This window comes from Nanorana parkeri, unplaced genomic scaffold (assembly GCF_000935625.1).
Source record: "Nanorana parkeri isolate BGI_ZX_2015 unplaced genomic scaffold, ASM93562v1 scaffold128, whole genome shotgun sequence".
Taxonomy (NCBI): Eukaryota; Metazoa; Chordata; class Amphibia; order Anura; family Dicroglossidae; genus Nanorana; species Nanorana parkeri.
In genome coordinates this window covers 1,629,418-1,647,175 of record NW_017306396.1, presented here as the reverse complement: position 1 = coordinate 1,647,175, position 17,758 = coordinate 1,629,418, and the positions used below count along the sequence as shown (strand labels likewise).

The following is a 17,758-nucleotide window of genomic DNA, read 5'->3' as shown; positions in this document are numbered from 1 at the left end:
ATTGATTTGCCCAGGTCAGCAGATTCAAACATCTCAGTATTGGCATAAATATTTTAAGCTTTCGGTATGTGGGAGGCATCAAGGAACCTACAGTGGGTGTATTTCTGAATACCTCTTCTGCCTTACAAGCGGGAAAGTAATAAGAATTCCCAGAACACTGACAAAAATGAATGTAATGGTGTCCTACAACAACTGCCTGAATGTAAAGTTGAAGTACTGAGCAGAAAGGCTGTGCTTCATTGATGCATTTCAAGACAACATTTTTAAAGCTTAACTTTAGCCTTGCACAGTTGTTCAGCCTCCTCTCCTGGACTGAAATTGTATACTCTGATTTCACTGTACACTGAGCTTCTCACAGTGAACCAGGGAAGGCAAACTAGAAGCAAATAAAACTTAGTGACACTAAACTCAGGAGTTAAACCTTAAAATGCATTCAAGTACCTTATCAACAAAACTGTATGTGATTTGTCTATCACTTGGCTCAAATCATCTTTGAATTCATGCCGACACTGTCCTTCCTTCTGGAGGGTGGCTACTTTTGTTCCCCTTGGTCCCGGTGTGTTGTAAGGTAGCCACCGCTCTAAGCTCGCTCCTGTGATAGACTACAAATTCCAATGCAATACAAATTAGCAAACTAAACATGAGATTGTAGTCCATCAGAGGAGTGAGCTTGGAGCGGTGGCTACTTTACAAGACACACAGGGGCCATAGGGAACAAATGTAGCCACCCTCCAGAAGGAAGGACAGTGTCCGCACCAATTCAGAGATAATTTAAGGATCTACAGCCGAGTGATACACAAATGAAATACATATTTGGTAATAGTAGAAAGGTACTTGAATGCATTTTTAAAGGATTAACTCCAGAATTTAGTGTCACTTTAAAGTGACATTAAACTCATTCTCTCCCCCCCCCCATGATGCCTCTTGATCTGATCATCTTCTTTCCAGTAGTCTCTCCAACGCTGGTGTCAGTCTCTGATCTAGCGCCGACTGCTGTATCTTCTGTGTCCCACAGAGTCTGTGCAGGTGCACGCTGCCTGCATTGACTTGCACTGTGTCTCTCCTCTTCTCCCGGCCAAAGATCTCTACTGCGCATACGCCCGCCCCATGATCCTTCGTGGCCGCCCGAGAATCTTCAGAACTTCGGACGGGATTGCGCAGTGGAGACACAGGTAAGCTTTTTTTAAAAATGTTTTTGCATATATCTACTGCTTGCTAGCAGTTGATATATGCAAAAAAAAACCCTAAAGGTTTAATTGCACTTTAACTCTGACTGGACTTTTAAAACAGGGAAATATTTTCAGATATTATTGCTTTATCAGTCAAAGAAAGTTCAGTTTTCTACATTATTATTCACGTTTTATACAATCATTTGTCCTACCTGAAAATAAACCAGGAAGCAATCAAGTTTGCGTTTGCTAGAGCCTCGGTCAAAGTACTGCCCACAGGTATCAAGAATGGTGCAGACTAATCGAATGCGAAATAAGTGCTCAGGAGGATCGAGAGGACTGGCAGTACCATCGCAGTTCACACCAAACGATATGAAGGAAAAAAGTATGCGGAAAATAACTGCAGATTCAACCATTCTATAGTTATAAAGTTCTCCAAGAAATTTTGCACTGCTTATCCGGCGCTGGTTAAACTTTGGCTGATTTACCTAGTTAGAAAAAAAGTATATTTGAGTCAGCATTACCACATCTAACACTTCTGTTACTGCAAACAGAGATGGACAAAAATGTTATTTTAACTGCAGGAATTCACCAGTTCAATCATCTCAATTGTAAACTTATTTGGTGAATACAAACATGGAAATGAGCCATTAAAAATAAGTTACTTTCTGATCAGCCGAGACCAAACAAATACTTCTGGATAACCTGTTATGGTTTCAACTTAATTAGAAAGCAATTAAAATCCCCTGCATTGGACAGGAACACTGCTTCAGATAAAGTATGTTATTATACCTCCATCCCTAGACGTATATCTTCCAGCACACCATCTACCACATGAATTCCAACATCCTCCTGATAAAGCACCAAGCCTGCCAAGAGGTTAGCCACACAATGGATGCTGTTGTATTTCACATTCCAAATGTTGATCATGCTGCAGATGACATATTCTTTCACCTCAGGATCCTGCCAAGACAACTTCCTCATCTGCCGTAAGACCTAAGAAGTAGATAAATTATAAGAGCGGAGCCAGATTATATAAAAACATTACTCATCAGGTGTGAACAATGAAGGCTAAAAAAACAAAGAAGCATAAAGAGAAACTCATAGCAATGGCATGATTCATACATATTACAATCTGGTAATTCAAAGCAATATAGTAATCATTTCAAAACACGTTGAATAAAATAAATAAATCATTTTTGAGAGGGCTTAACAAAAAAAAACAAAAAACACAAACACCAGACATCCAATACAATTATGCTTGTGTTTTGCCTGATATTTAGAGCCACAATTTAGAAGGTTCAGTTCTCTACATTATTATTCACGTGTGGAAAGCACACACTGAAGGATGAAGGAACATGGCCATGTTAAAGAGGATGCCTTCCCAGCATCCAAAGCTATGGCCCACACATCAGGAAAGCATTGACAGCCATTACCATAGACAATTGAATGCTGTGTCTTTCTTACCAACAGTAACGTGAACATATGAAACAGTAATTAAGAAAAAATTAACAAGGGCTTGCAAAAGGAAAGACCAAAAAAAACTGTTAAAGAGGAACCCATACCTTTAAAATAACCTTTAGAAATGTTTAGTAATGACAATCTATAAAACACATACTTAGACAGTCATACACGTTTACTTCCTGGAACTCTGGCACATGTGACCATGCAGATCATCTCAGGAGAGGAAAATGCCTTTCCAAGATCTCATGAGATTACAGAGCACATTTCTCTGTAATGCTCTGCTGATGTACCTTCCCAGGATGCAATGCTTGGGCACGATTACTTCATTTGTGCCAAAATGAACCAGGAAGTAGATGAACTTTATTTGTAAGTAAATTAAAAATATGTTTGTTTAATGAATGTAATATGATTTTATGTCAGCATGCTGATTTTTAGTGTGATAATCTATCTATCTATCTATCCATCTATCCTTTCAGAATCCTTTTAAAATGAACCTTATGCTGAAAAACAGTATAACGGACATTCATCAAAATATTCATCAGTAGTAGTATGCAAATACACATTCGTATTATCTTTTCCCTACCACTCAGTTATGTTATTTTCTTCCCGCTTCCTATGTCTGAAAACTTCAGTTACAGAAGGAAACAGGGAACCAAGGAGGAATCTCTCTTCATAAAGAACGTGGATGATATTTTAATACTGCAGCTTGAGAAAACAATTCATACAAATTATTAATACGGCATTAGCAACGCTAGTATTTAATTGTATTCATTTGTAATAGGACAGTTTTTGTGCATTACAATGCAAAATATTGCAAAAGTTAAAGAGTGGGAAAATGATTAGAATAAATCTCCATAATAATGAACTTAGACCAAATTAGCAGTGCACAGCTTTCTGAATAATTCTGTTGCTAATCAGCTGCCTACGCATAATGTGAAATAGAAAGCCACCATCATATTACTGAACATTTCTTGGTACAATTAAAGTCAAACAGCACTTGGGGTACTCTGGCAATTACAGGTGAATGCTGGGATCTTGGAAAAGGACCCCCCCCCGAAGAAAAAGAACCACAAATACTAGATCATAAAGTTAATCATGTGAGATGAATACATCAAATCTGATATTTCATCTTTCAGTCTGTATTAAAATCATATCTTGATGATCACAGCCTTACAATTGTCAAAGGTGGGGGTATGTAAACTTCAGCCCTCGAGCTGTTGTGGAAGTTCCATAAGGCTCTACAAGATACTAAAAGGCAACCACAGGCATGACTCCCAGATGCAACTGCATGATATGCTTTGTAGTTTCACCACAGCTAGAAGGCCAACGTTTAGCTATCCCTGATCTAAATGTAACAATACTGCTTACATGAATGTACCGTGTGCTGCTCACATGTTCCTGTGTTAGTCTTCAAACTGATTTCTGTGTCTGTGATTAGCATCCCAGGTTGCGCACTAGACCAGATTATGCAAGTTGGCACTAAATCCTGCCCCCTCCAGGCTGTAGAACAGGGGTGGCCAAACTCCAGCCCTCCAGCTGTGGTGGAACTACAAATCCCATGAGGCATTGCAAGATTCTCACAGACATGACCCCCGGAGAGAGATGCATCATGGGATTTGTAGTTTCACCACAGCTGGGGGGCCGGAGTTTGGCTACCCCTCTTTTAGAACCTCCCCCGAGATAACGGTCAAAGGCCAATGCCCCTGCCGGCCACTGGGGGCTCTAGAATTTGACATCTGAATGGCAAGGTGTGGGGTTTAGTGTAGACTTACACAGAAATGGAGGACCCTTATTCCAAGGGACTGAGCTCTACCCATGGAAAATGAAGACCACCACAAGAACTTATCTGTACTTCCGCAGTATTATTCTCATAGACAATATTTAAGCTATTACAGAATGACTTTATGAAACTGTCCTAAAGATGTGGTAAAGGCTGGCAGTATTACCTGAAAACCTAAAAATATACCAGAACCCTTACTGAAGTGCAGTGCCTTTATTAGGGGGAAAAAAAAAGTCATTTTACAAAAGCTAAAGAAAAGGATACCATGAACAAGGAAATACACCTTTCTCTATACAGGACAGAGAGTTCAACTAACCTTCTCAGTTGTGACCTTGGAGAGGTCCTTATACAGCAACTTTCGAATGTATTCTTGCAGAGGTGGTCGCTTCTTTCTCACAGTCTTTTCAGCAGGGGGTGGGTTGCAATAATAGTAGGCATTTTCCACCATTGTTACATATCTTGCATCCAAGTGCATGGCTTGCTTCTTGCGCATCATTTGTTCCTAAACAGTTTACAGATGCACAGACATGACAAAAGTGAAAACTCAAGAACTAAACTAGAAGAAGTTTACAAAAACAGCTAACATGCTTTCATACATTATTACCACTAAATTCTAAGTGGAAAAAACTCCATACCAATGAAATACAGTGAATGCCAGTAAATGTCTGTAGAGTGTTTGCTATATTTCACAGAAAATTAAAAAGTAACAAGAAGGCACCATGAAGTATGTTTACAGATGTGAAGGTTGTAGTTTCTGAAATGATCTGTATATTTTCACAATGATAGAGTAATGCTTTGCATATTTAGGATTATTTATGACACCTTAGGCCAGTGGTTCTCAACCTTTCTAGGGCCGGGACCCCTTGCTAACAATTGCCAAGTTGTGGTGACCCCCAACTGTAAAATTTAGGAATGCACCAATACCAGTATCTATGCGGGCTCTCAGGTGGCTAGTGGGACTTTCTGGTGGCGTCCAGTGCAGGCTCTGTGGTGATCAAGCACTCACCTCCCCTCACTCCTGCCTGCTCCCCTCTCTCTGATCCTCTCTGGTCGCTGCAGCGCCATCTAGGAGAACTGACACTGGCGCCCTAGGAGGAGGCTGAGGAGCATCTTAAAGGTGCCCATACACCTTACAATTATCTGCAGATTTTCTGTGGTCAGATGGAAAAAGTGCAACAGATTGGCCCAGGTGGAGATTACTCCATCCACACAGTTAAGTGTAGATGGAAGAATCTGTTGCACCTTTTCCATCTGACCACAGAAAATCTGCAGATAATTGTAAGGTGTATGGGCAGCTTTACCTAGAGCAGCACAAGGCATGTGGGGACCCCCTCAACTGTGGGTTGCGACCCACTTTTGGGTCACGACCCACAGGTTGAGAACGACTGCCTTAGGCATTGTCTGCAATAAAAATAAAATATTGATGCTTCCAGGGATAGTGATTTATTCCTAACCGCATGTTATCGTATCACACGCAATAACATTATGAGTCGGCGTTTACATGCAGCAGCTGTCATCCGATCATTAACTTGAATGGGTGACAGCTGCCACTTGTAAACCTGCAGATTAGGGATTCCTGCTGCAGATCATCGCAAGCTCCTTATGCAGGGATTCATAATCACACCGAAAATAGAAGCCAAGTAGAAACCCTAATTCAAGTATAAGCAATTTCAACTACAAGAAACTTTTTTTTCTTATGGTATGTGAATGGGAACATGTAACAAATATAAAATAGGTGTTATTCCAATTTGGCTGTGAAAGTGGAAATACACTTTAAATAATTAAAAAGCTAAAGATTTACATTTGTGACTTTATATACTTCACCTTTCTGACCATTTGGCTTCAGATTTGGAAATTAAAGGTTACCCTAAATCTCATAGTTGATGATTTATCTATTGCCTGATCGCATTGCATACTGTCTCCCAGTGTACATAACACACTAAAGGGCCCTTTAATTTTATTTGGTTAAGCACAATCAGAAAGTGGAAGGCAGTGTATAAAGTCAGGCAGTTTACAAAGCAGCACCTGTAAGCACTAACATTGGGATAGCAGGCTGAAGACTCAGGCTCTGACACAGTACAGTAAAGGGATATAAAATACTAAAATGTAAACCTTTTACAATGAAGCCTGCAGAAATGTCAAATGTAAGATTGACAGGGCTAGTCACAAAAGGGTGACGCGTTTGGAGAAGACAGGATAAGTGACCAATCTAGGACAACATAGCTGAACTGGAAAGTGAGCTGAATTTGATAACTTTTCCAGTTCAGCTATGTTGTCCTAGATTATTCACTTCTCCTGCCTTCTCCAAACTCTTCACCCTTTTGTGAATAGCCCTGCGGAGTTTTCAGATTCTTACATAAGACCAGTTGCAAATGGTTGTTTTTAAAACAGATTCACATGACTGGATTGTGCAGGTTTACGTGACTTTATGGACATACTGCAGCACTAGTACACACCTTCACATTCCACTGTTACTTATATAAGCCCTTAAATGAAATTTTAAAGCAATATGTTCTTTTTTTCCCCCCCCTCTTAAAAGGGACGCTTCCAGAAAAAAAAAAAAAAAAAAAAACACATTTAGAAATGAAAAACAATTTATTAAATGCTGAACCAGGATGTCAAAAGCTTGCGACTCCAACAGACCCAGTGAATGGTAAACTTGTATAGTACTGCTAACTTTGGAATCCCTATCCATTGGCTGGCCACCCCTGAATGAAATCAGAAGTAAAAGACAGAATTCCTTCAGTAACAATCCTGCTTCAACCTTTGTCTGGGTTGCAACACATGAACAAATGCACGTTACGGAAAACCTATTTTTCAGGTCAGTGGAGGGGAAACACTCAGGCTTATCTCTTATCTTCAGCAGTTCTGTTTATAGCACCATTGACCTCAACAAAGGAGACACAGTGATGACACGTTTAACCACTTGCTGACCGCGGTGTTTACACCCCCTTCCTGTCCAGGCCATTTTTCAGTATTCAGCGCTGCGGTACTTTGACATTTATTCCGTCATGCAACGCTGTACTGAAATTTTATACAATTGTTTGGGGACAGATAGAGCTTTCTTTCGGTGGTATTTAATCACCACTGGGGGTTTTATTTTTTACTATATAAACAAAAATTACAGAAAATTAAAAAAAACCCAGTTTTCTCTTTATTATGTTAGGAAACATTTATCGAAACATTTATCAAATCACCCCAATTTTTTGTTAAAATATAAAAGACGGAGTGACGTTGGGTAAATAGACACCAAACATGTCAAGCCTTAAAATTGGGCACGCCCGCGAAATTGCCAAAAAACTACCACACCCAAAATTGGCCATAGGGGACGCTTTAAAAGATTTTACCGCTCATCAGTTTAGTTGTGACAGTGATTGATGGCCCTTGAATTATTTTTTTCTCACTCCGACATTCGCAATTATATGTAACAAGTGCGGCGTAATGGGCGCAATCGTCGTTTTTTGCGTGTAGGCACATCTAAGCATTTTTGCGCATCTATGTGGGGGTGGGGGACTTTACAAAAATGTTGTGGGTTTTTTGTGTGTGTAGATTTTTTATTTCTTTTGTAACCAATTTTTTTTTTTTTTTTTACACTTAACTTTATTGTTATCACAGAGGGGGATAAGAATCCCCCTCTGTGATATCACATTACAGTGACAGGTCCCCTTTATTGAGACATCAGGGATCTCCAAGACCCCCAATGTCACCTTGGGACCCCCAGAGAATCTGATGAAGCACAGATCTGCTTCACCATCTTCTCTCCGGTTTCTGTATGTAAACATCACTTCCTGCATTTAGAGACCAGGGAGTAGAGCGAAGGGAGATTGTGTACTAATCTCCCTCCATTCTCAGTGCACGGAGCCACATTGCCAGTCCCAGATCGGACGCCCGGGATCGCAGGGACGGCGAGTAGAGGTAAGGAGGGGGGGATGGCACACAGAGAGATGTATCATACAAGCAATTGGGCGTTTTTACAGACGCCGGACCGCTTGTATGTAAACAGCGATCGCTGGCTGTTTCAAATTCTGGTGGTTTCCCGCTCGTGAGCACCAGGGGGCGTGCTCGAGCACGAAGGACGTTTAAAGACAGCCACTTGCATCCTTGAAGACTCCTGACCGGCCGTTTCTGAACGTTCGGTGGACGGGAGGTGGTTAAATATCACATCTACCTGTCTGAAGACTGACAAGACTGTACTTGAGCAACCAAAGGATACTAAACACATTCTTTAAGACAGAATTTTATAAATATTGTGTGTCATGTAGATACAGGTGATAACTAGAATAAGCAATCCAGCTGAGGAAAAGAACTTGAGGGATGAGGGTATAAAATAGACACCAGAATACCTCACCTTTATAAAAAGGGTAGCGGGACAAATGTTAGGGTGAACATATTCTAATGAGGGAGCTGAGCTTTTAAAGAACAACTCTGAGCATAATTATTATTAACTCTTGCAGTGGGGCTATTCCATACTGCAAGGGTTAAGTGCTCTTTGTCTAGGGAAAAAAAAAAAAAGTTATACTCACCTGAACTTCGCAATCAGCTGGCTGTTAGACCAGTCCCTGCCGCCTGCTCCCTCCTCTGCTCCAGCGATGGAATGTCCGTTGGAGTCCTCACATCTTATACACGTGGGGGGGGGCTGAAGGGACTGGTCTAACAGCCAGCCAACTGCGAGGAGTGTATAACTTTTATTTTAGGCCCTAGAAGAAAAGCAGCACTTACGCATGCAGTGATGGAGAAGCCCCGCTGCAAGGGTTAAGAAAAATTCTGCTTGGATTTCTTCTTTAAGGAGCTAGCATTCTTGATCTGCATTGGGGTCCTCCAATTGTGCTACAAGCAGCATTGTAATAAAAAGCATGTGGTCTGATAGCATTACTATTTTACAAAGAGGATGCCGTTATGCTTTTCTTTTTGTATCTTGCATCATCACCAATAAGCCAGCGATGGAGCTACATATGAATTGGCATTCCAGCTAATAACCAGTCCATATGCCTGAATGTACGTACTGTTTTGTACCCGTCATAAACAGGTCTTACTACTACTTACAATGTACGGGTTCAGGTTAATATCCCCATATTGCATATTCATGAAATACATTGTAGATTTGTGCACTAGCTCTTTACAAAACACACTGAAAGTCAAATAGGATATCCACGCTTACCAACAGAACACTGGTACGCAAGTGCGAGTCTGGAGACCTGAAGAGGAACCGTCCACAGGTTTCAAGCAGGGTGCAGGCCATCTCAATGTGGTGATGTGAAAAGTCTGACAACAGCATCTGCAGACATTAAATGTATACAACAGAGAAAATTGTAAAACACTAACGTTCACTTTTATTTCAAAAATAATTTCTACCAAAGACCATGCACAATGTAGACTTCATAAAAAAATGTCTCAACAGGTCCTGCAAAAGAAGAGAGCCATTACGCTTTTTGCTCGTGCATCCAAACGCTGCTCTTTTACAGTGGGATCTTCCTGTAAAGTCCATTGAGAACCAGACACTACTGGGAGTTGCGTGCCTTGCTCGTCTTTGTCCCCCGGTCAGTGGGAGGAATCACTGAGCACAGCAGGACACACAGGAGATCGACACCCCCAGAAGTGTCAGATTCTCAATAGAATTCCGAGAAAGATTTTTTTATGAAACAGATCAACATTTGGCGGCAAAAAGGAAAGGCAAGGAAATAGATTTCTCCTCTAGTTTTGCACTTTGAGCTGGGCATTCTTTTCCCCACAGGGTTGCTTTAAGGTGCCCATACACTGCACGATTCTCGTACGAGAATCGCGGGAAATCCCACGATCGTACGAGAATCGCGCAGTGTATGGAAGGCGTGCGCACGTAGTTTCCTTGTCACATGCCACACAGTTTTCTACAAGTAAAAGTGAAGGAGGTACTAACAACAGGTGCGGCCCTATTAAACAAGGGAGCACTATTAGCAGAGGGATGGGCTGTATTCCAACTTTTGTTTGTGCACAATCAGGTTGTGATAGATAGATATATATATATATATATACACGTGTGTGTATATGCGTGTGTGTGTGTGATAGATTATATATATATATATATAATCTAATACACACACACACACACACACACACACACACATATATATCTATACACACACATATAATTTTGAAACAGTGGTATATTTAAACAGACCAAAAATAATAGAACTTGTGTGTGGGGTAATCCTTCTTTGCGTGTAACAGCTCATGTCAGAAAAAGAAATTCCAGTTCCCAACATGCAACTAAATGCTTCCCCATTTTGAAAGCTGTACTTTAAAATCAATCTAATATAGTAGGACACACCATTTTCAGACACCAAGCACTTGACTTAGTATTAGATGATGCTGCAGTATCAGAAGCTGTAACATTGCAATCAAAGTCAGTTTATAAAAAAAAAAATATCCAACCTAAAATCCTACTTATAAAGAAAATTAGACTAGAGTTCTTTTTTAACTAGGAAATCCAGACAGTAAGACATTGTAAAAACAGGTTAATGCAATGGATTTGTTAAACTGAATACATTCAATAAAATTAAGTAACATGACTGTCACGCAAGCATAATTCACAGCAATGAATACAATACAAAACAGCATAAACTACAAAAGAATACAAACCTTTAAACAATGCAGAGTGTCTGTTTTACTGAACATTTTAAACTTGGTAAGCTCTCCAATGAATCTCACGGTTTTGTTCTTCGTTTCAATATTTATCTGATCCTTTTTCCTTACCTAAGGAAACATGCAACAAATTTCATAAGTTTCAGACACATGTAACAACTAATATGAATGTACAGATCTTTATTATAGGTGCACCAAAATAGAATTTTCAGACAAAAACCAAGAAAAAAAAAAAAAATTGTCAGGCCGAAACGGATTTTTTTCTTCTAACCTTAAAGGAGAACTATGGGGTTAGGGCTTTTCCCCATAGTTCTCCTTAGGGTAACGGGAGGACACAAACTAGCGTCCTCTTGTCACCCTGAGCTGAGTATAACGTGAGCTACAGCTCAAGGTATACCGAGACGCCGCAGTATACCGCGAGCTACAGCTCAAGGTATACTGAGATGCCGCAGCTGAAGCGGATCCCGACAATTATGTCAGGATCCGCCCAGCTGCGTGAGTGACAGCTGGCTCTGCCTATCTAGAGGCAGAGCCAGCTGTACCCGCCCCCTCCCCCATCCGGTCCGCCAGTCTGGCGCTGGAGGATCGGACTGGGCAGAATCCAGTCCCTCCCCTGTCACGGCTCGCTCGAGAAGTGACCGAACGCCGGTATGTGTTCGCTCACCTCCCGATCTACTGAGCCGACCTGTGACAGTTTCATTGTCACAGGTCGGCTAGAACTATGAGGATGAGTGAAAAGCACTCACCTCATAGTTCTCCTTTAAGATGTTTCCTCTTTTTTTTTTTTTTTACTTTACTGTCGGGAACTCTGGGGAAATATTAGGGGTCTAAACATACCACTGATATTTCCCTTTTGAAATAGATAAAGGAGATAGAGAACAGAGTCCTCAATCTCTTTTTCTGCAGCCCCTGTTATAAGTGAACAGGAAGCCTCTATACCGAGTGTCCCTGTTCCTTTATAAATTGTGGAAATAGCATGAGGGGAATTTATCAAAACTGGAGCAGACAAAATCTGGACCAGTTGTGCATGGCAACCAATCAGCTTCTATCTTTCATTTCCAAATCTTAACTGAACAAACTGAAGAACCTAATTTGGTGCCATGGGCAACTGGTCCAGATTTTGTCTGCTCAAGCTTTGATAAATTCCCCTCAATGAGTTACTATGTCCACAATCATGAATGAACAGGAAGTGATGTCAAGCACTTCCTGTTCATTCATAATTGCGGCCACAGTAAACAGACTATCTCCTCAATAAATTAACAAACCACACAGCAATCAGCTGTTCGTGCTTGTAACTGCTTTCTATCCTGACTCACTGTCACAGTGAGCGGAGTGAGGAGAAGAACACTATCAGCGGCGATGTCACAGGAGGCCGAGCTCTCCTCCCACACCGCCCTGCTCACCCTCCTGCGACATCGCCGCTGACAGCGATCTTGCCCCCCACTTCGCTCGGCCTCTTCATGGTTTCTCTCCTCCCGCTGGATGCTGCTTCATCAGCTGCGTCAGAGTGGACAGAGCAGCGCCCAGCGAGGCGGAGAGAAACCATGGATGCATCACATTTTCGGCCAGAAAAATTGTACTTTCGGCACTTTGCCAAAGTACTATTTTACGAACGATACGTGTCGGTGCAGCCCAAATTTTTATCTTTGCAAATCAGCTGCCGCCTTCCAGTGATAGCCACAGTGCTTCTTCTACCGGCTCCTTTACATCCTGAGGGCAGAACTATTCCACTGCTGTGACTGCTACACTCCCGGAGATCAGCACAGAGGAAGAGTATGTGGGGATCCCCTGCTATCAGCAACTATTTGACATGGCTCCAGTATACTTTACTAAGTGTGAGTGCATTTTATTTATTCATTTAATGTTTTTATTGACCTACACGATCAGGGGCTGGTAGTTCTCTGGGTTCTTCTGGTTTTACTTGTCAGACCAGCGTCTCCCCAGAACAGGTTTGTCACAGTCTTAGAGAAGACAGTGTTGCTGCCGGCCCTAAATACAAGTTTCCTAGTGTATAGCTACTTTTTTGTCACTGTGAGTGCAACTTAAGTCATTTTACACTTTCCCCTGGTTTTATATAATTTATTGTGCTAGGCTGTGACGCTTTCTTTTCTTAACAAGACAGAACAGCAGGGAAGCTTGCTTTGCAGCCAATCAGTAAGATTAAATGGGCAGTGCTACTGCTCTGATGACTTATTTAAATTCTGTGAACAGGCTTCTTTCAGCATAAAATGAATATGTTGATATCCAACTGAGATGGAAGCATTATTATTTAAAATTCCTGACCATAATCAAATAAAAAAGGCAGTATTAAGTAGTAAGATTTGTACCCCAAATATAATTTTTTTGACCAACATACTTGAGAACTATGAGGCGGGCGATTTCCACTCATCCACATAGTTAGAGCCGACCTGTGACAAAGAAGCTGTCAGAGGTCGGCTCGATCGATCGGGAAGTGAGCAGAAACATGCTGCTGATCCACTCACTTCTTGATTGTCTCCCTGCAGTAAGCAATGACTGTCAGTCACCTCTCCATGCAGGGATTCCCCCTCCCCTCTCTGATCCCCCCAGCGCTGAGTGGAGGAACGGACGGGGAGGGGGCGGGCACAGCTGGCTTGGCCTCTAGATAGGCAGAGCCAGCTGTCACTCACGCAGCTGGGTGGATCAAGACAGTATTGTCGGGATCGGTCCTGGCTAGGGTGCTCTCAGTATATCATGGGCAATGTATACCCCGCGATATACTGAGCTTTGGGTCATGGGAGGAGGTTAGTATATGTCCTCCCGTGACCCTAAAGAGAACTATGGGGAAAAACACTTACCCCATAATTCTCTTTCAAGGACACATGGATAATTTTTAAAAAGGACTGAAAATCCTTTTGAAGTTTTTTAAACTTTTCCCATAATATTAAAGCTGGAACTTTGTGTATTTCATGTACATAAAAAATACTAATCAAATCAAACATTTGTTGTAACAAAAAAAAAACAAAAAAAAATGAAAAAAAAAAAAAAAGCAGACGCTCACTAAAGTGCGCGTAACGCATGCCCACTGGTGTACATTGCATACATGTGCTGCGGTGCACTGTAGAACAACCATAACATTGAAAGGTGAAGTCCAAGGGAGGGCTGACTGCCTGTGTGAATTATATCCACTATAACATGCACACTGTGACATGCATGAACCCTTAAAGAGCAACAGGCAAGGAACAAGTTTTAGGGAAAGAAAAGCATAGATTAGGGTGAGCCTCTACTGCTTATGCAAGACAATCCCTGCGCCCATCAACAAACCTGTCTAGTTTGTTGCTGCACCTAGGAGGCCAGAAGGTCCACATGCAGCATCCCCCACCTCTGACACAGGACCAGGAACACCTTTGGGTATAAGGACCAATCGCCCCAGTCCAGATGCCGCTGGTAGAGAAAGTCTGCCTGCCAATAGTCCATGCCTGGGATGTAAACAGAAGAAGGGTGGAACATGATGTTGTGCCCAGAACAGGACCCAGTGGTACGTCTTTTGCTGGGGTAAGTCTGCCGCTTCCACTACCTCCCTGATGGTTGATGTATGCCACTTCTGTGGCAATGTGGATCCTGATCGAGAGATCCTCCAGTATGATGGTCCAATGCAGCGAGACAGACAAATCGCCTGAAGCTCAAGGATGTTGATTAAGAGGAGAGTTTTCAATGACGACCAAGTGCCCAGGACTCACCAGCCCAACAGGTTGGCATCTGTCATAAGGATCTTCCATTAGACTGGAAGAAAGGACTTCCCTGATTCTTCCAGAGCTTTATTTTTTTAAGCCACCATGTTAGGGATAATCTGGACCACAGCACCAAAAAAAAATATGTCTGTCCAGGGACTGGATTGACTTGTGCCAGGACAACAGAATATTGCATTCCAGGAGTGAAACTGGGCTAATGGGACTACCTCAAAGTAGGTTACCATTAGACCCAGCCGCTCATGCAAAAGTAGAGTCAAGTGATTCCTGAACTGGAGAGCATGAGTCTGGCATCGGAGAGTTTGAAGTTTCTCCTGAGAGAGAAATACTCTAGGCTTGAACTGTGCCTAGGACTAGACCCAGATACTCCAAATAAGAATTCTGTTTAAGCTACTATTTGCAAAGGTTTAGGATCCATCTGAATTGTTGAAATGTCGAGAAAGCCAAGGCCACATTGCCATCAAAGCGTGTGCCAACTGTTCCTTAAAAAAGGAGGTCCAAGTACCCACAATGGGGATGTCATGGGAGTGCAGCATGGCTAGTACTAGGGCCAGCACCTTGAACACTAAAATAGTAGGAGAATGAACCGAAAGTACAGGGGATGCACAGCATGGCGCAGGAAATGCTGGTTCACTGGAAAGATGAGAACATGCAGAAACGGGTCCTTGATGTCCACAGAAGAAAGAAGGTTATAGCGGGTGGTGGTCGCACGTCTGGAGGTGACCATGATTAATGTTGCCGGGCAGCCAAAATGGACCAATGATGGGATTTCCACAAGGCTCTTGGCAAACAATGTAGAATAGCGGGGAGATGCTTCCTCGACAGTGGCGGTAAACGGCATGGAGAGTGCGCATGCAGCACTCCACCCAGCAGATGTCAGTGCTTAGTCGCTCAGTTTGAACCCCTTCTGCAGTAGAAACCAAGGAAAAGCGAGGCAGGTCAGCCCGATTAGCCTACTCGCAGAGTGAGTTCAAGGGCAGGGCAAGTACTGAGGCAATCGCCAACGGCTCTGGACCTGGAAAGAGCTCCATGGCCAACTTGTTACCAGAATGGAGTCTAGAAAGCACCTAATGTGGAAACCATTGTCATAAGGCCGCATCCAGCCCCAGTCCATCCTCCTAGGACAATAGCCAAAAACTGAGGCATTCTGGTAATAAGAGGGGGTAATCTTGGGCTGGCCTTGTTTGCAAGTGTCCAATCCTCCTGTAGGCAGCAGTGTGAGCCAAATGAGTAAGTTCCTGCTTCTCTCAATGGAAAACAAAAAGAGGTTATCAATGTTCTTCTATTTTATTGCTGGGACAGTGCGGGAATGATGCATTGTCACTGCTGATTCACAAGACTGTAGCTTGTCATTAAACACCTGGGCACACCTAGTCCTGATCACCGCTTTCTGGATTAACAGCACTTCCTCTGTTGCTTCCACTATTAACTGCAGATTTTGGAAGGGGGAGCATGTGACACAAATAGAGAATTTGGCTCAGTCAAGAGAGGTAAAATAAGTTTGTTCACTTAATGAAATTTGTGCATCACATAGTAAATGGATTTGGTACTGGTTTAGACTGTTATACAGTAGCCTTTCATTGCACTTTGAGAGAAGTTAAGTGAGGCAAAGGCTAATACAAAGCTCCCTCTGCTGGCTAATTTGAAACGCTCTATATTAACACAATTACGGGGAAAAAATGGAAGCACAGGAAAATAAAAAAACGGAGAAAGTTAATATAAAATATTGATGCCAAATTTACGCTCACTAAAATACCAGTTTTTTTTCCATTTGCTGCCAGCCTGTAAACATAAAAAAGGTTAACCGAAAAACAAACCCCACAGATCAAATGGGTTTTCCCATTTTCAATACATTTAGTAAAACGCAATGTTTGAATGTATGTGGAATAACCTGAAGCTACAGCATAGTGAATAGTGACATTAATGCCCCCCCTCCTCACTATCAGCTCATGTCTGACTAACCTCCCACAAATCCCCAACTGTATAGAACACATACTGTAATCATAAACTGAAAAGAAAAAAAAAACAAAAACAACTTACATGGAATCTAAAGTCCCCTTTTAACATAGAACAAAGGTCTTCTGCCACATCCGACATACATGGGTGCAATGTAGCAACCAATCGGGCATAAAATGGCAACAGATCCAATCTAATGAAATAGAAGAGGGGTGTATCAAACATTTTAATCATCAAGTATATCAAAAGTACAAAACATGAAATGTTTCCGCAAACTTTTCAGCCACCCCAGTCAAAATTAAACTTGATATAGGAAGTGTAAACTTAAAATTTAGAAAGCAGATTGTCAGAACAATAACAATTTAAGATGTAAACATTTTCCCCATCCAGTGTAAGTTTGTGCAAAATATGCAGCTCCATAGGGTTTCTTTTCTGGCCCTTATACTTTAGATCTCATAGTTTGTATTTCATACACCTCTGCCAGACAGCACAGCCAGGAGGGTGTTATTTTAGACAATGTATAGGACATGCTAAACTTACATATTTTTTACTTAATATTACCTTTGTCTAGGAACAATAAAAAGCGCTCGAACCAGTTTCCTTCGGTTTGCTTTGGTGTTCATATTCATGCAGAAATCCATTGCAGCCTGAAATTGAACAAGAAACCACATCATGGTTTGTTGAACTCGTGAAGCCTTTCTGGGCAATCATGTTTCTCTAAAAAGCATGAAGGCTAGCCAAAATATGTGAATACAATCTTTTAATTTTTTCTTCAAAAGTAGAACCAAAATAACACAAAGTAATATGAAAACCCTAAAATCTAAATTCTGGTTGAGGGAGGTAACAGCATCAAAGAAAAACCAATCAATGTAGAAAACAAAGTAGATACATTAATTACTGGGTAATAACATAGCTTATGCTTAGAGCAGGAGTAGGCAAACTCAGCACTCCAGCTGTGGTGAAACTACCAATCCCATCATATCTTTGCCTCAGAGTTATGCCTGTGGCAGTCAGAATCTTGCAATGCCAATGCTTCATGCGACTTTTAGTTCCACAACAGTGGG

The 17,758-nt window shown here is 41.7% G+C and overlaps 1 protein-coding gene across 2 annotated transcripts in view; it reads right to left on the bottom strand.

Annotated features, from left to right (window-relative positions):
* Positions 1–17,758, bottom strand: part of UPF2 (UPF2 regulator of nonsense transcripts homolog (yeast)) — a 53,265-nt gene that overhangs the window by 18,137 nt on the left and 17,370 nt on the right. For both annotated transcript variants that reach the window (XM_018553743.1, XM_018553744.1), the window contains exons 8-14: positions 17,256–17,341; positions 16,779–16,887; positions 11,029–11,142; positions 9,572–9,688; positions 4,730–4,915; positions 1,962–2,165; positions 1,382–1,657 (exon numbers count right to left, since the gene is read on the bottom strand). In XM_018553743.1, the coding sequence (XP_018409245.1) occupies positions 1,382–1,657; positions 1,962–2,165; positions 4,730–4,915; positions 9,572–9,688; positions 11,029–11,142; positions 16,779–16,887; positions 17,256–17,341 (1,092 nt within the window). The remainder of the gene's footprint in view (positions 1–1,381; positions 1,658–1,961; positions 2,166–4,729; positions 4,916–9,571; positions 9,689–11,028; positions 11,143–16,778; positions 16,888–17,255; positions 17,342–17,758) is intronic.